General features: G+C 44.2%; 2 protein-coding genes across 2 annotated transcripts in view; one reads left to right on the top strand and one right to left on the bottom strand.

Annotated features, from left to right (window-relative positions):
- Positions 1 to 14,342, top strand: part of BRAF (B-Raf proto-oncogene, serine/threonine kinase) — an 83,847-nt gene extending 69,505 nt beyond the window's left edge. The window contains exon 19 of the mRNA XM_065681172.1: positions 6,253 to 14,342. Within this exon, the coding sequence (XP_065537244.1) occupies positions 6,253 to 6,275 (23 nt within the window). The 3' untranslated portion in view covers positions 6,276 to 14,342. The remainder of the gene's footprint in view (positions 1 to 6,252) is intronic.
- Positions 14,343 to 14,987: 645 nt separating this feature from the next.
- NDUFB2 (NADH:ubiquinone oxidoreductase subunit B2) lies at positions 14,988 to 16,285 on the bottom strand. The gene is made up of 4 exons (XM_065681287.1): positions 16,166 to 16,285; positions 15,943 to 16,087; positions 15,749 to 15,864; positions 14,988 to 15,068 (listed from the first exon to the last, which is right to left on the bottom strand). Exons 1-3 carry the CDS (start codon positions 16,237 to 16,239, stop codon positions 15,790 to 15,792), a joined length of 294 nt encoding a protein of 97 aa, XP_065537359.1. The 5' UTR covers positions 16,240 to 16,285; the 3' UTR covers positions 14,988 to 15,068; positions 15,749 to 15,789.
- Positions 16,286 to 16,858: the final 573 nt, after the last annotated feature.

Raw genomic sequence — 16,858 nt, 5'->3', positions numbered from 1 at the left:
ACCAGCTATGTTTTTAAGGTTTACTGAGGGAACGAAGACTTTCTTCCTAACAGTGGGCATTGAATGTCCTGAGCACAAAGTCCATGTTGGTAACAACTGCCCTGGGAGCAGCTGGCACAAGAAGAATTATAAGAGAAATGGGAAAAGTCACTTCAGAACAAGCAAAAATCCTCTTAAGGTCATTGGGTGTCATTTTTGCTTGCCTGTGTTGGTTTTGCCCAGTTTGTTGATTAGAATTAGAGTGTATTTGATTTTAATCTACTCAAGCTATGATGGTTTGGGTTTCTTTACTTCAGTTGATGTCATTATATTTGAGCAGTAGGCTTTAGATTCCTCCCTTAGTAATGCTACTCATGTGTGGGAAGCAACTGGGAAAATAAATTTACACTCGAGCCTGAGCACAGTTGAAACTTCTTGTGGTCAGGAGAGGTGATCAGATACAGCACACAATCCAAAGAAAGACCTTAGTGAAATGTGACTCTTATTTTGGAAGTTGAAGTTTAAAATAGTGCAGTTTAGAGAACATGTAGTCCTGCAGAGGAGTGGTGGTGTGGGGTTTCTTAACATTTAATTTTGCCTGAATACCGTGACCTGTTTTGCTTTAGACCATCCCAAAATGTTCTATTACAATGCAACATAGAATAAATTCCGAACCTGCTTTTGCTGAACTGCAAGAACAGTGCTGGTGCTGGTGCCTCTACCCTGCAATTAGCGCTGATTTCAACATTTCGAAAGAACACAAACATTTTAAATCTTGGGCATAGCCAAATACTTTAAGAGAAAAAGGCTGCTAACGCCTGTAATGGGAAAAGAGGATTTGAAAAAGCAGTTGCTTTCATGGAAGTCAGTATTATACCATGAATTCTGTTAAGATGAAAAGATCTAATTAATACTGTTAAGAATACCACTGAGCATGCTTCTGTTTAGTGATGAACTGGTTTTTTCACTTCCATGTAAAAGCTGCTAGTTTGACTGGAAGTGAATCAGTTATACCATATATCTAACTGAGAAAGCTAGACACCTTACCAAGGTCCTGTCAGCTCACTTTACAGATTGTATTCTTCCCTGGAGCATTCCTCTGGAACAGGTGAATCAGAGTAGTGGTTTGGGTTGTATCAGTCCTGGATGTCAGATAGGAAAACAGTAATGGTATTGACTGCAGTCTTGCTTATTTTGAAGTCAGTTATGTGGGTTTGTTTGTGTTAAACTGCTAAGCTATTAATTTTCACAGATTCTTCTACATCAGAAACAAGCTCTTGCTGCTGCTGTTAGAACTTCAAAGGCCAGGAGTGTTCTTAATGGCTTCTGATTTACATACTTGCAGAGGATTTTGCATGTTGCTAGCCATAGGTTTTTGAAATAGATCAGGAATTCAAAACAGGGTTGGTTTTCTGCTGTCTGGCAACTGAGCCTTTTAAAACAGGGAGGAGAATTAGAAAGCTTGAAGATATGTAGGTAATTTCTACGTTTTCTGGCCAGATTCGAATGAGCTTGGCTTCTGCTGTTGGAACAGTTTGGGAAACTAACTTGTCTTCTCATCTTGTTAGTTGAGAAAATGCAGATGTTGAAATCTATGGAAATAGTGATGGAAGATGAAGGTTGTTATTGTTTTAGGAAATCTGTTTCCCATCTTTCTGGTAGCTTCACCTCATTGTGACAGGCTTATCTTAACATGAAAACAGAATTTAACTGGGGACTTTTGCCCTCTTATTCACTAATTAATTTCATTCTAGACAGTGAGGAGCAATGCTTCCTAAGCTTTGAAGTACGATATTCAGTACCAGCTGCAATGCCCATCCCAGTAAGAGCAAGAGGGTGCCACTGGGTCTCCTGCAGAATCTAGAAATGGTGGCGTCCCACCTAGGAAAGGCTTAACCACAGAGGGAGTTACAGAGAGGGCGGAATCATCGTAACTGCCCTGCCCAGGCTTACTCTTTTTCAGGTCTGCCAGATGAGTTCAGACCAGTTATTCCTTGGAGTAGTGTTACCTTCCTTGTTAAGATTGTTTTTTGTACTATTGGAACTGCAGTTATGGGGGAAAAAATGCTGCCATCCTTAGAAACATTTGTACCCTTTTCCTGCTGTATGGTAGTGTATTAGATTTACTCCTGTGTCACCTGCTCTTACATGTTGAGCATGGTTTGGAATCTATGGATTCCATGACATAATGTGATCTTAGCTTCTCACTAAACACTTTATGAAGCCTAAAAGGAGGCTGGGTTTTGTGGATCATTAACTTTATCTGACATAAAGGCATTTAGGGGTTTAACTTCTGTAATTTGTAATTGCTGCTTTAGTGAGATTTGGGAACATACGTAGGATGAAAATGCCTAAATACACCTGTGGATTTAGGTCAGTGTTCTCAAAGATGCTACTCAGCTATGTTATTTAGAAACACATACCAATTGGTCCTGAAAACAGGTCTGTAGGATCCCTGGCTTTCCTGAAGGGGTAGTTTATGAGACTCCTTTTTTTCTTTACTTCCCTGAATCTCAGTATAGAAACAAAATCTGTCTTGGTACCTTCTAGAAGGACCAGATCCTCATAAGCACTGCTGTATAGTCTTCTGAGGATACTAATTACCCACATCCGAGTATGTTCCAAATTATTATTTAGCCAGTGAATGGCATCCGTACTAGGTCAGCATGAGATCCAACAGAAAATTGCCTCTTTGACATACTTTCTGTGAATGGAATCCAAGCAAGGTGCTGGAATTTGGTGTTTCCCTTTGATAAGTCTATCCAAGTCTCTGCTTAGGTAGACAAGGCTGGCACAGGCCTGGAAGGGAAGCATTCTTCTCCTTACCGTTCTGAGAAACATGGCATGTACCCCAGGATGAGGAGGTAAGGAGTACAGTTGTCATGCATATACCTAGTAACCTCATGAGTCCAGATACCTTCTGAATTTGTGACAGTAGAGATTGGTAACAGCATCTTAAGTCTTTCAAGGGATTAGGGGCAGCAGGTTCACTCAGGTCATGCCCTTACAATGTACTGTTTGGAAGCAATGTGAAAGAACTTTTATCATCTTTTTAGTACAGGTTTTTTTGAAAGTGCATTTAGAACAGATTCCACTCACTTTGCATGTGACAAGTGTGAAGACTGTAGCAACTAACTTGAAAGGGCTCTGTAAGTGTAGACTTTCAAATGCTATTCATCCTTTGGAAAGGAATTTCTTTGTTACCAGCAAAGCAAGTATCTGAAGGCCTGCTTGGTAAGAACCACATCAGCTGCCTGGCTCACAATGACTGAAAATGTCTGGGGTATTTTTACATCACAAATCATGAAGTATGTGGTTTCGTAGCTTCATGGTTAAGCTGATCTCATTTGGAACAGCTGCGGCCCAGCTCCTTACCCTAGCACTGGCAAGTTCCACTAGTCCATTCCACGCAGTTGAGTGGGTTCCCCCCACTGTCAACAGAGCAGCTATCCAAAAACTGGTTACAAAACTCTCTTCTTTCCTACCAACCTAAGCTAGCATTTGCTAGGTCAGCTCCTTGAGCCATCTTGCCTCAGAGCCAGATAGTGCAGTGTGGCACAACGGGCAGGAGGGAGAGTGGGACTGCAGTAATCCCAGTTTAGATTAACATTGGCCATCATAGAACCATGCCCAAAGATTTAGCAGGGCAGAATCAGATGATCCTGCAGGATGGGGCATACTGGGTCATGTTCCTAAAGCTGTCTTCATTTCATCCATTCATTTCCCCTGGGCATGACCTTCCTGTCCTGATAGATTCACAGTTCAGATTGCTTCATTTATGTGCGTGCATCTAAGTCTCAGGAAGAGGTTGGCTGTGTTCTCTCTCCTTCTCCTACAGGTGAAGTTTCTTTCAGAAGATAAAAGAACCAACTTACAAATAATTTACATATTCAGAATAGAAAAGGTGACACAAAGCATTTTAGCTGCCACCTCAGAAAGTCCTGTCAACACCCAGGATGGAAGATTCCTGTTTGTGGATGGATGTAGCCATCTTATCTACATTCTTCATCTAGGGAAAGCCATTACTGCTAATGTATCTTGTAGGTGTTAAATCAGCATAATCCCATCATGAGATATTTTGGTCTCCTCCTGATTGGAGATCAGAGTAGCACCTTAATTTTGAAAGTGGAGGTTTAGCATTAACTTGTCAAAGAAAATGTCTTTGCTAAGGTTTTATTTAAATGTCAGAAAAGCCTGAAAATCACCTTTTTATAGCTACCATTTTATCTGAGATGCTTCTTGACTTCTGATCCTGTTTTTCCATTGCCCTTTCCAAATTAATGGTTCATCTTTTATCTTCTGAAATCCCTGTATGACTATTAAAAGCTGAATTATTACCAGAAATGGGCAGAAGGACAAGATGAGTAATGAGGGAGCGATCTCTTGTTTATAAATTGGTCTTTAATCAGCAGTTTAGGAAGGCAGACTGAAAAATAAATTAAGTAGAGCATGTTTTGAAAGCCTAGCTAAGCCTGAATGGCATTCTTAAAAATTGGCCTCACAGGCAAATGCTTGATGACTTTTTCGTCCTTATCTTAAAAGTACCAAAAATGAGTTGTTTCTAGAAGACCCTGTGAAGAGAGTTGGAAAATAGGTGAAATGTGTCAGAGAAGCAAGAAAAATTAACAAATACTTTAGAGTATTTTAGAGCAAAGGTTTCATCTGTTGGTAGAACTGGTAAAATGGGCAGTTAGACCCATCATAAAGCTTTTCTTCTTTCGTTGTTAAAACTTAAACCTACCACCACAGTGTCAAGACACATAGAGCTTGAGGTCTATCACAGTCACCTGTGCCAGCCACCATTACTTTAGACTGTGAGCATACTCCCTTCTCATTTCCTACAACAGACAGAGCCCTCTCTTTGCTTTCTTAAAGCTCCCTTAGATCAGCTGGATCAGCTTTTCCTGCCAGGCCCTGGTATATGGGATTTCTTCCTCATGCAGTCTCCTGATCACTCTTGGTTCTCTTCTTTAGAGAACAAGACATTCACGGAATTAATGCTATTAGCCAAAAATCCTGTTTGCAGGGATGTTTATGGTTTGTTTCCAATAATCAGAATAAGAGTCTTAAGAAAAAAAGCAACAAAGTCAACAAAACACTCGCTCTGCAAAGGATGGAAGGACAGCATGGTAGGGAGCAGTTGTTTGGATGTAAGGGCATTCAACATGCCTCTGTTGAACAGAACAAAGGGTCTCTGATGTCTGCTTATCACTCCTTCATTATTAGCAGAGCTCTGAGGAGTGCTGTCAAGAAAGGGGCATAAACTATCCCAAACCTCATGTGAAACCCAGCACAGGGAAGTTGGATGTGTGTTTCTTTTTCTCGTGCTCTGGACTCCTTTTGGTTAAGCATACTGGAACACCCCTCCCTAAAAATCTGATGAAATGCAATTTCTTTGTGGGTGGCAGGGGAGTTTTTGGGCTGAAGTATAAGATGATGAGGATGAGTACCTTAGGTTCAGCTTCTGTTCCATGTGCTGGCAAACTTCTGAAGACTTTTGGGTAGCAGTTTTACTCTGTGCCATTGTTTCTTCTTCTCTGAAACGGGACTACCAGTCTATCTCACGGCATGCTGACACTAAATAAACTGTAGAATTTCAGGAGATCGTTGCATGTGAAAGCACTGCATAGAGTGTTATTCAGTAGCTGTGAAGGAAGCGAGGGTTTGCTTTAATTTGTTGTGCTCCCTATTAGCGAGGCCTAGTTTCTGGTCTGGGATTGAGTAGACAATCTCACCGTTCTTTTTCTCACAGTAGGTTGCTGTGTTGGTCTCTAAACCAGATCCCAGCATTCTTTAATACTGGTTTAATCAGGCACTTTACTGTACATAGTCTTTAACGGTTAACGGGTGTGTCAGGTAGCTCTTTGTTATTAAATCATTTTACACCAGACTAGAAATGAGTTTGCAGCCTGGCGCATTTATTGCAGTTGATGCTTTTCAGGAGGATATATGTGCAATAAGGAGTTTAAACTGAAATTAAACTGACACATTTTCAAATGCATAGTGCATTAGGCTTTGCTTGAACTTTCAAACCTCTTGTCTTGGGAAGAATGGGTACAGCTTGCTTTCAAGAAATCCTCTTTTCAGTAAAATACCCTGGGTCTGTATTCAATGTTCTCTCACTGTGTATTCTCTTGTGCTCTGATTTTAACAGTTTGCATTTTTTAACATCTTTTATATTCAACCTAATGTTCAACTAGTCTAGAGAAAATCTCTGACCACCTAGTAACTGATACCGCCTTTTTAAACCAAGCTCTTGTCCTCCCTCTACAGGAGAATTTGCAGCGTTCAAGTAGCCACAGCACCATGGCAGCACCCACTCTGTTATTTAAGTCTTGTGTTCCGACAGTTTCTTAACATCCAAACTCTATTCTGCTCCGCAAAACCTAAAGTAATTTAGAAAAGATATTCATAAGCTTAAAAGTGGAGCAGAATGGAACTGCCAGTCCAACACAATGGGAAAAAGTACCTTTTTGGGAACCAGAATCCTCTGCTGCCAGTGTTTCTCCTTCAACACAAACCACCACGTGCATTCGGAGACCCGCAGTGGCTGCCTGTGCCGTTGGCATCATTCCCAGGAGAGAGGAGAGGGCGCTCGTGGTTTGACTGTGGTGCTCAGGCATGAGGGGATGGAACTGCTGCTGCAACTTAGGAGACTTGCTTTGGATGGTCTGCCGGTCAGCTTTCTCCCTCTAACAACGTACCATCAGAGGCCGAAAATCTGATGAGTGCTAATTTACAAGAATCATCCTCTGTTCTGATCTTTTTTTTCCTGGTGTACTCACTGATTTATGGACAATGCAGTATCCCCTTTTCACTGTATTACAACATCAGACACCTAAATCTGTCTATATTACTAGGGTTTATTCCGATAAAGTTAAAAGTGGGAGGTGATGGGAGCTGGAGAAGATGTGACTCTAAGGCAGTGAGGTTAATCTGAAGGAAAAGGGGATGCTGCTGCACCTTTTTTCAGATTTACTTTATCACTTCTTCAAAAAACACACAACCACCACCAACCTTAACCTGTTTCCTTTTCCAGTGTTTTCCTGGTGTATGCATATACAACATCTTTGAGAAGGATTAGGTAGATCCTTCTTTTTGATCCAGCAACAAACTGAAGTTTAAAAAGGCAAAACAAAACATGTAGCGAGATTGTCCTCTCTTACTCTTTTTCTTTTGTATCATAAGATACAATGTATTTATCAGAGATGCTACCGCAGCATCTGAAGTCTGTAGAATTCCCGATACAGACTGTGAATGGTGTATGTACCTACTTTAAAAGTTTTATTTTAAAAGAGGGTGCAGGTTAATGCCAGGTACCTTACCAAGATGTAATGTTTTCATAAGCGGGGAAAAAAGTTCTCAGGTTGAATTGAATACAAATCCAAACCCCCCTAGAATTAGACATTCCGAAAAATTATGTTTTGGTACTTTCAAGAGCTTTTTTTAAAGGATTTTTATCCTGTTAACTAAACGTCCTCTGATAAGTGTGTGTGTAAATGTGGAGCATCTTGTCCTAATGGCAAGTTGTTAGATCAAAACAAAACGGTACTTGCTGGATCCACGCTGACTACTTCTCCTCTCACAGCTTTCTGCCCTGTCATCTCTTCCCTTCCGTTTGTCTTTCCCTTATGTACGCTTTGCAAACTAGGATGAAGGTGGCGGTATTTCCACTAGAGTGCTTTGTTTCCCTGTCCTCCAGTCCTGGTTTTCTGATGGTCGGTAGCTTTTTCCGCAAGTTACCCAGTCAGGGAAGAAGAAAAAACCCAACTCATCAAGTTCTGCACATTGTTTACCTCTCATAGAGTATGTTGTGATGTGATCTGTTTGCGGAGTTCTCTGGTATGTGGTATTACATGTAAATTATCTGTACAGAGGCAAGTCAGACCACATGAGAAAGAAATCCAAGCTCAGACAGAAGTTTTCAGAGTTTGATTCGCATCTGCCCTGTACCACTCCGAGCGAGGCAGGAGAACTGACCCCCGCCTCGAGCAGGGAGGTACTTGCTGGGAAGGAGAGGGGTGTTAATCGTGACAAATAAATGAAGGAGTTAAATGTGTGTGAATGTGGTGTCCGTGCTAAACACGGGTTTATTGGGTGAGGACACTGTCCTTCCCTCCCTAGGAGAGCTGGACTGTTTCTGTCTGCAGAAGGTTGCTCCCATGTCAAGGGAGAAACGCACATCGGTAGTGGGACATAGTGTTAAACCCCGAGAGTTCTGCAGTGTTGCTGGTAGTTTATTATGTTTGTCAGTAAATATTTACTGGGGTTACAGGGACCGGACTAATCTGAAGTGGGAATTATAACTGAAATACTGTGTATTCATATTAATTCCACAAACATTAGCAAGACAGCAATAGTGAATGACTTGATAGTCACTACAAGAATGAAGCGATTCATGTTGGTACATGAATAGATTTGATTTTGTGTACAGGATGCATTTTAAAAAAAACACACAAAAAAAAACCAAACAAAAAAAAAAAGCACAATTTTTTTCTTGTCTGCTGTGGGTCTTCAGATGCTGTAAGGTTTTTCCTTACCGAGATTGGCAGGAATTTAAACAGTAGCAATAGCCACTTCCCAGTGTGGAGAAGCTGATGAGCAAACTGGCGTGCATACGGTGAAACCATAGTGCTCCCTGGTGATCATCTGAGGCCAGTACCTAAGAGGTGGAAAGGGCCAGGACCACTGTGGTCAGCAGGCAGGTGGGAGCATTCGCAGACTCCTAGAGGATGAAGTAGTCGCTGCTCATTCTCCTTCTGTGGCCCCATTCGTAGGTGTCGGGCATACTGGAAATGAATGTTCTCTCGGAAGAAACCTATCGGAGCAAGGTGGTTCAACAGTCATTTGTTTCACAGAGCTTCTTAAAAGCCCTGGTTTCCTTCCACAAGGTCATGCTGGGGGAAGATTGTCTGCTAAAATATAACTGTTAGGAATTGCATTCACTCTTTGCTTAAAATGAACTTATTTTTGGTGAAGATTCATTACCCATTAGTCTACAACATGCTTCTTGAGCCCATAGGAAAAGCACAAGGAAAATTGCTATCCTTGTCCATGCAAAGCACTTTATAAGTAACACATTATCTCTCTTGTTTTGTTTTAGGGTTTGGGGGTTTGTTTGGTTTCAGTTTTGTTTTGTTGTTGTGTTTTATGGGGTTTTTTTTATGGGGTTTGTTTGTAATTTTGTTTTTCTGGGGTTTTGGGAGGGGAGTTGGGAGTTTGGGTTTTTTTCTTTTTCCCTGAGGAATGTGCAAGTTGTTTGGCTGCTGTTTAGAGAAGTCCTTTCCGGATGCATTTCTACTGGTTTTCACGTTAGTTTGTTGCCCTCCAGATAGCTGTAATAGTGTGTGTTTGTCTGTAAAAGGTCCCGTGTGATACTCATGCAAAACTTTGGAAGAAATTTGGTTTGTAGATAATTGGGATTTTAATTTTTTTTAATCTTTTCCTTTGGGAATTTTTCTGGATGTCTTGCATGCCATCAGAACCAGTCTTAAAGGTGCCCTGTTTAGAGAACAGGGAGATAAGAGTAGACGAGAACTGAGTGCCCTGTATAGCAGTGGGATGAAGGAGATAAACTGAAATGACCAATGTGTTCGTGGCCATTACACCAAATTTCTCAAGTTTCTCTGTGGTGTCCTAACCACAAGCACATGCCATATTATGGATATGTTAGTTCCCTGGCAGCGCTCAAGGCCAGGGTGGATGGGGCTTTGAGCAAGCTGGTCTAGTGGAAGGTGTCCGTGCCCATGGCAAGGGGTTGGAACTGGATGAGCTTTAAGGTCCCCTCCAGCCCACAGCAGTCTGTGATGATTCTATGATTTTGTGTGTGCGTGTGTGTTGGGACAAACATCCAGACAGTCATACTGCTTTTAGCTCTACAGGATCTAGTACCTAATCATTTGGAAAACTACTGGTATCCAATCCCAGCTATTCATGCCTTCATTAACCACACATATACCTTCCCCTCTGCCTTTCCTTTTCCATAGAGTTAGAAGAGGCCTGTTATCTGTTACATCTTCCCTGTCAGTACGAGATCGTTTCCTGTGGCATATTTGCTGGAATTGGAACATAATAATGGGCTTAAACCAAATGGTATGAGCGTAGAGGCCTGGTTATTTTGAAAGTCATTTCTGCTTGAATTAGGTCCAAGATAGCCCCAGATATGATTAGCCCAGTCATTTCTTTATTGCTAAACTCATGCAGGCCATTAAATGCAGCCACTTACGGTTTTCACACTTACCCAAAATCATCTTTCTTTGCACCCGAATACTCCAGCAGCTGCTGCTGCTGCAGAATGTTTGAGGCCAAATACTGCAGTCTTATCATGGCCTGTCAATATTACTTGGATTAGTACATGCTCAGTAGAGGTAGAATTTGGCCTTCATGCCATAAAATGAGTGAAATGCTGACTGTTGATAAATACCACGTCTTTCCACAAAAGCCCAAATTGGGGGAAGAAAATACACTGAAGATCACACATAAATAGGTTTGCTTCTGTGTTTACCTGTTGATGTCAATGCATCCAGCATTTAACAGACTATGTAGGGAAGCAAGATTGCCAGACTCCTCACAAACAAGTACAAGTTGACGTTTTGATAGGTGGAGGGGTTAAATTTAGGGAAGAAGCATGTAGACATTTCACACTTTGCAGCCTATAGATTTCATTGCCTTCTTGACTGTGAGTGCAGCATGTGTAGCACAAACTGTTCGTAGTACTGTAGATGATGTGTCTTCTGTCTGTTGAAAATAGCATCACCCGTAGCACAATGTGACAGGCAAAGCTTCTAGGTACAGTCAAGTTCAGTCAAAAAGCAGTTGCATGAGAGGACTGTTAAGGCATCACTTTGAAGGTGCTGGGTGTTCCAGTTTTCTGTTATGCATCTTAAATAGAAGTTTGTGAAATCAATGTTCCGTTGACTGCGTCCCTGTTAATATGCGTTTGCACTTCACATTTGTTTTGGCATGCATTTTAAATGTCTGTCTATCTTCATTGCTTCATTACTTCTTGCTTAGTAAATGGAATCATCAGAAGAGCAGAGAGAAGTTGCTAAAACTTTTTCCCTGCTTTTAAGTTTCAAGGATGCTAACACAGAAGCTACTGAGTCAGCACCGTGACAGCAGTAAGTAACTACGAAACTGTGGAAGGACAAAACATGAAGAACTGCAGATGAAAACTAGCCTCTCTCTTCTTTCGAACAGAGAGCTACCAAGACTGTCCCTCTGTTACATGGTTTGTGTAGGGATCCCCCCCAACAGTCTTTGCAGTTTGCCAAATGATCATGTGCCTTCACAACCTTAAGACGTCCAACAGAATGTAAACCAGGTGCTTTGTAACTAGAGCAGTGGCTTTGGTTTACTTCTGCTGCAGTAGTTTTGTACATAGCTATTACTTTATAGGTAGGTAGGTTGGAGTTGGTAAACTTCTGTAAAGTAGCAAGGAGGGCAGACAGCATTCCCCAAAACACCTATTACCATTTCAAAGCTAGAACCGAAGGATTCCTAATTCAGTTACAGGAAACCTGCAGCTTGAAATCTGCTCTATCCAAAGTTAAATGAGGTTCATTTAATTCAGAATAAGCCCTCCTCCCATTCCAAAGACACAAAGATCTTGTTAAAGGAAGGTAATGGAAAGCCCTGAAGAGGCCCAAAGTTACACTGTTACAAAATTACCCTGTTATAGCTTCTTGGAATGTGATTGTAGATGAAAAATGAAATTGATGGCTAGTACTTGTGTAATCCAAGTGTGCATATATCAGATTATACACTCAATTCCCTGGCCCAGAAAGTGCAATTAATTGCTTCCTGGAACGTCAGCAGGTTTCCTTAGCTATTTTTTGGCCTCTTACAGTGACGCATACTGTTACTGCACATTAACTGTGGGAGATGGTAGGTGTCTTGTCAACTGAGGGACCCACCAGTGTGTTTGAATTCGATTCATTCAAGTTTCAAACCTCTTATGTAGACTTAGGGCAGTACTTAACATACCAGTGTCATATTTACCTACCTGTCCATAAAGGACAAAATAATGGGCTTTGGTATTAGTGCTTTTTCAGATTTTTTTCTTCTCTGGGGCAAGGCTTTGGGCATAATTGTAAATTACTATTATGTCTAAATGCACAGTTCATACAAAATCTCGGGGCAGTTTTAATTTGGCTTTGTTCCTTTTAGGTGGCAAAGTGTAAAAACATTTGACTCATGTTTCAGGATCTGTCTGGAATCCTTCTGCCTACCCGAGATTCTGCACTAAACGTACATGTTAGGACATGGATAAACTATTACTACCCTAAGAGAAGGGAGCTGATGGGAGAGTTTAGAACCTTCTAAACTACCTAGGCATTTGCTTCACAGTATCACAGCAGCAGTGTCTTCAGCTCATCCAGCCTCCTTAAGAGCCAGCAGTGGCCTGTGTGGTCATTTGGTCTAGTCTGTCCCGCTTGCAGCAGCTGTCCTGTAGAATAAGCCTTGTGTGACATGTACTTTTGAGCGAGTAAGCCACAAAAAGTAACTGTTTGCTTTTTTGTTTGGGTTTGGAAAATGGCTGGGTTTTGTTTTGCTAGATGTTGTTATTCTGTGTTGCATTGGTGTATTCACCAGGGTTGAAGAAAAGATCTGTCTCTCTGGTTGGGAGTTCAGTGGAACAGTAGGAGAAGAAATGCACCCTGCCAGCTGGGCATGGCCGTTGGGTCTAGGGGGCAAAATGGACCAAACTTGGGTTATTTTGGGATGGTGGGAGGGGTTCCGAGGGCATAATTTAAGTTAACTCTGTCTAAAATAAAATGTAAGTGCAATAAATGTGCTTTTTTTATTCAAAGCTGTGAACCTTTAGAAAAAAAGACACAAAAAATCAAAAAAAAAAAAAAAAAAAAAGCACATCATTCCTTCATGAGCCTTGTGTCCTACCTGCCTTCCCTTCCTCCCCCTCTCCACACTTCTCCTCAACTGACAGAAACCCAGCAGCGCCCAACCTGCACGTGTTGGCAACCCCCATGAACTTTGCTTTTCTTTTGATCTCATTTGTTGGGACTGAGGAAAGCCCTGCTCCCTGCCCCCTGGATGTCCCGTTGGGATCTGGCGCTGACCTGCGCTGCTGGAGCAGGGTCTGCTGCTGTTGGGGAGGCAGGAGCCAGCGCCACGACAACAGTGCAGTGCTCCTCCTGCCCCTTCAGCCTCCCCTCGTGTCAGGGGTAGTTGTGGTCTCCCAGGGCTGCGCAGGTGACATTTTCCTTCTGCAGTCATAAACGCAGTTGGTTACTGGGTGCCCAGTGGATTCCTCTTCCCCTCTGCCCAGACACACGTGCAGGCTGGCCACTGCTGGTTTCTGTGACTCTGCCTTGTTTTGAAGGAGCAGGTATAGGTGTTTGTAATCCGTTGTGCATTACTTGCACTGTCTCTCTCTCTTACTTGAGCACAGGCTGCTTTTCCTAGATTAGGGAAGGTGCACTGGCCTCCTGGGGGGTTTTGTGAGAGGCACAATGTGTTTGTTTCATTAGAGAGTGATGGAAGGTGTAGCACTCCATAGTTGGACCCCATGGGGGAGTAAGAGAGGACTGGCTTGTTTAAAGGTTATAGATACATAGATCTATAACCTTTAAACTTTATTATTTTTATATATAGTCAAGACAATGGCATTACCTCATAATACAGAGGCTTGTTTATGAGAGGCAAAGTATCTAGTAAGGAGAGGAAAGGGAAATTTATATACAGAGTTGATTTCTTTTTGTCTGTTTGTTTGTTCCTTAGTGCAATGAAATGTATGTCCCACTGATTTAAACTCTGTGCTAACACATTCCTTTCAGCTGTATTTTTCGGTTTTTGACCACCAGAGGTTTGCAAGGGGCTTGTAACTGCAAAGTAGAAGGTCCAGTCTGGTTACTTAAAAACAACCACCCAACCCAATTGTGTTAGTAGATTTCCATAGCTGCTTTTTAAAACCTACAATGGAGTAACTGTTTTGAAACTTGTATTTATTTTTTACTTCATTACAAAACGTTTATTTTTGGTTTCCTGTTACGTAGGTCATGGCAACCCCCCCTTCTTTCCTTCTCGAGTTTCCCCTGTAATTGCCAATACAACTTTTTTCTTGTTCGTTCCTTCCCCCTTTACTTTTGTTGTCCCTTCATTTGTACTTTGGAGTTTTTCTCATGTAAATTTGTACAATGGGAAATATTGTCCAGTTTGGTTAGAGAGCATGGAGACTTAAAACATATTAAAATTTGATAGCTGAATTCAGATTGAAGAAAACTATTTCTGTGTAAAGTTATTTAAAGAACTCTGTATTATATAAAAGGCAAAAAGTTCTATGTACTTGATGTGAATATGAGAATACTGCTATAATAAAGATTGACTGCATGGAAAAGTCTGAAGGAGCTTGTTTATCGTGCAGTTCCAGCTCCTCCTTCGCCAGAGGTACGACTACGGTGGTTAAGGGGAGTGAAAACATTACTCTGATGTTGCTTTAGAATGTAACGATGGGAGGAAAAACCAAAACAAGAGGGGAGAAATAAACTAACTAACCCCACCACCAAGCACAGTAAGCCAGCATCAGGGATTTTTACCTTTGCTGTGGGTTTTGCTTCACCAGGGATTATTCTGGGCTCTGGTAACATCCAAGGGCCCCATTCCCCTTCACCCTGGAGAAAGCTTGGCCTGGGTTCTCTTCAGGGTAACTTCCCCTGCTTCTAAGGCAACTGTTAGGAGGTGACAAGATGCCAGTAGAATGTGTTTAAGTTAGCTTCTCTGCATTCTAACACGGACAAGTTTTATTTCCTCCCCCCCTTTCAGAAGTTATTTGACAGAGCTTTAATGGTAAGATTATTACCTACATTTTGTGCATTTATGAAGTTTTAAATCACTCCCTGGACATGAATCTATCACCTTATTTCTTTGAGGCAGCAAGATCTGAGCAGTAGTGAGCAAACACTAGAGAAGTTCATGTAGACTCCAAAGCTGGAGTTCCTTTTCCAGCAACTCTACAGCACTCAAAAACAAAGTACAAAGTTAACCTAGTGTTTGTTTACAGTTACTTTTATTGAAACAAGGACCGGAGGAGCCAAAGCTTTGGTTCCAGGGGCCTCTTTAGTTCCAGGGACCTGCAAGTAATAGAAGAGAATCCTGAGCACCCTTTCACCCCCCCTTTTCCCACCACTGAGAGCAGGGGAAGGACCCTCTCGACAGAACCCACACTGCCTTCTGCACTAGTTGAAGCTGCTGGGTTTAGAGCCATGCTATGCCACAGCAGCTTCAAAGAGAGAGCAACTGAATAGTATGAAACAAGCCAAAGCCTCAGCCCTTCAAAGGGACAAGTGCACAGGTCTCTCTCTAGACACAGAGACAAAATAGGTCATGCTGGGTTTACAGGACAGCATGAAGAAAATTAACGGGCAGCAGTTAAACTACAACTTAGTTGCTACACTGCAGGCTTACACTGCCACAACTACTGTCAGCACTGGAGCATTCAGGTACCCAAGACAAGTGTGTGTGAAGGCAGTAAGCACTGCCAACAGCTACCTGCATTCTGTACAACAGATCTGGCACATTTACCTTCGGCAGAGCACAAATACACAACCGCTGCAAGTAGAGTACTTGTAGCAGCGCCAAGAGAAGGCGCCCCGCAAGCACCGCCTGGCGCGGTGCCCTGGCACCGGGAGCTCTGAAGGCAAGGTAAAGCACACTCCGGGCTGCGGCTGGCCTGCTGACGGCGCTCATCGCTCCGTACAGCGAATCCCGGCCTAGCCGCAGCGCCCGGGGGCCCGTGCGAGAGGAGCCGTACCGGTGTGCCGCGGGCAGCGCCGGCACTGCGACCGGAGGCGCCTAGTCCGCGTCGTCCGGAGGGATCCCCAGCTCCTCGTCCGTCCAGGCCGAAGGGTCGGGGTAGGGGAAGTGGCCCTGGGAGAGAGGCAGGCTCAGAGCGCGGCCACAGCCACCGCCCCCCGCCCCCCGGCCCCGCCGCCGCGCCGGCCTCACCAGCACCATGTCCGAGCTGTGCCAGAAGTGCCACAGGATCCAGAACCACATGAAGCCGCTGAGGAGCTCGCTGCGGATCACTTGCGCTCGCGTCAGCTCCGGGAACTGCCGGTACCGCGGCTGGATGTGCACCTCGCCGCCAGCGCTGCAACAACCGCACCGCGGCCGTCTCACTCCCGGCCCCTCCGCTACCCGGCCCGCCCCCCGGCCCCGGCCCACTCACTGCCGCCGCCCGACCGCGCCGCTCCCGGCCCGCAGCAGCCGCCCCGCCGAGCGGCCCAGCGACGCCAGCACCATGGTAGCTCCGCCGCCCCCCAATGTCACCCTGCACGGGCCAACAACAGCCGCCGCGATTGGCCCGCCACGCCTACCGGCGCATACCAACTCCGGGCGCGGAGGGATGAAGACGAAGCGCACCGCCCCAGGCTGGGGTTAGCAAGGAGACACGGGAGCACCGAGACACCTTCGCGGGGACTCCTCCGCTACGCTGTGCCGCTCCCACCCCTCCTCTGGGTCTGCGAGGGCAGCCCTGCCTCTCCGCTTCCCCCAGCGCTTGGAAGCGGCAGGACGGCACCAACACACCGGCGGGGGGAGAACGGGAGTCCATCGTGCGTCACGAAAGTTGTTGTCGCTCCCGGAGAGCGCAGAGGAGGGAGCGCGGCGAGTGCTCGCTTCGGAGCGGGAAAAGGCGATGCCGGGTGTTTGTCTTTAAGGAAGGGTCTAAAGATGTAACCTGCTCCTCTTCTTCCCCCCCCTAGGAGGACTGCGTGGTTCAGCCCACAGCGTCCAGTTGCGTAGCAACGGTGCTCGAGCGCGGCCCGGGTGGAAGCCGTGCGTTTCCTGCGGGCCGGCGGCCCCGGCAGCGTGGTGGCGCTGCCCGGCGAGGCGAGGCGAGGCGAGGCGAGGCGAGGCGGGG

The sequence above is a fragment of the Lathamus discolor genome, chromosome 1 (assembly GCF_037157495.1).
Source record: "Lathamus discolor isolate bLatDis1 chromosome 1, bLatDis1.hap1, whole genome shotgun sequence".
Taxonomy (NCBI): Eukaryota; Metazoa; Chordata; class Aves; order Psittaciformes; family Psittacidae; genus Lathamus; species Lathamus discolor.
The sequence above is the reverse complement of the archived record's forward strand: the minus strand, read 5'-3'. Positions and strand labels throughout refer to the sequence as shown.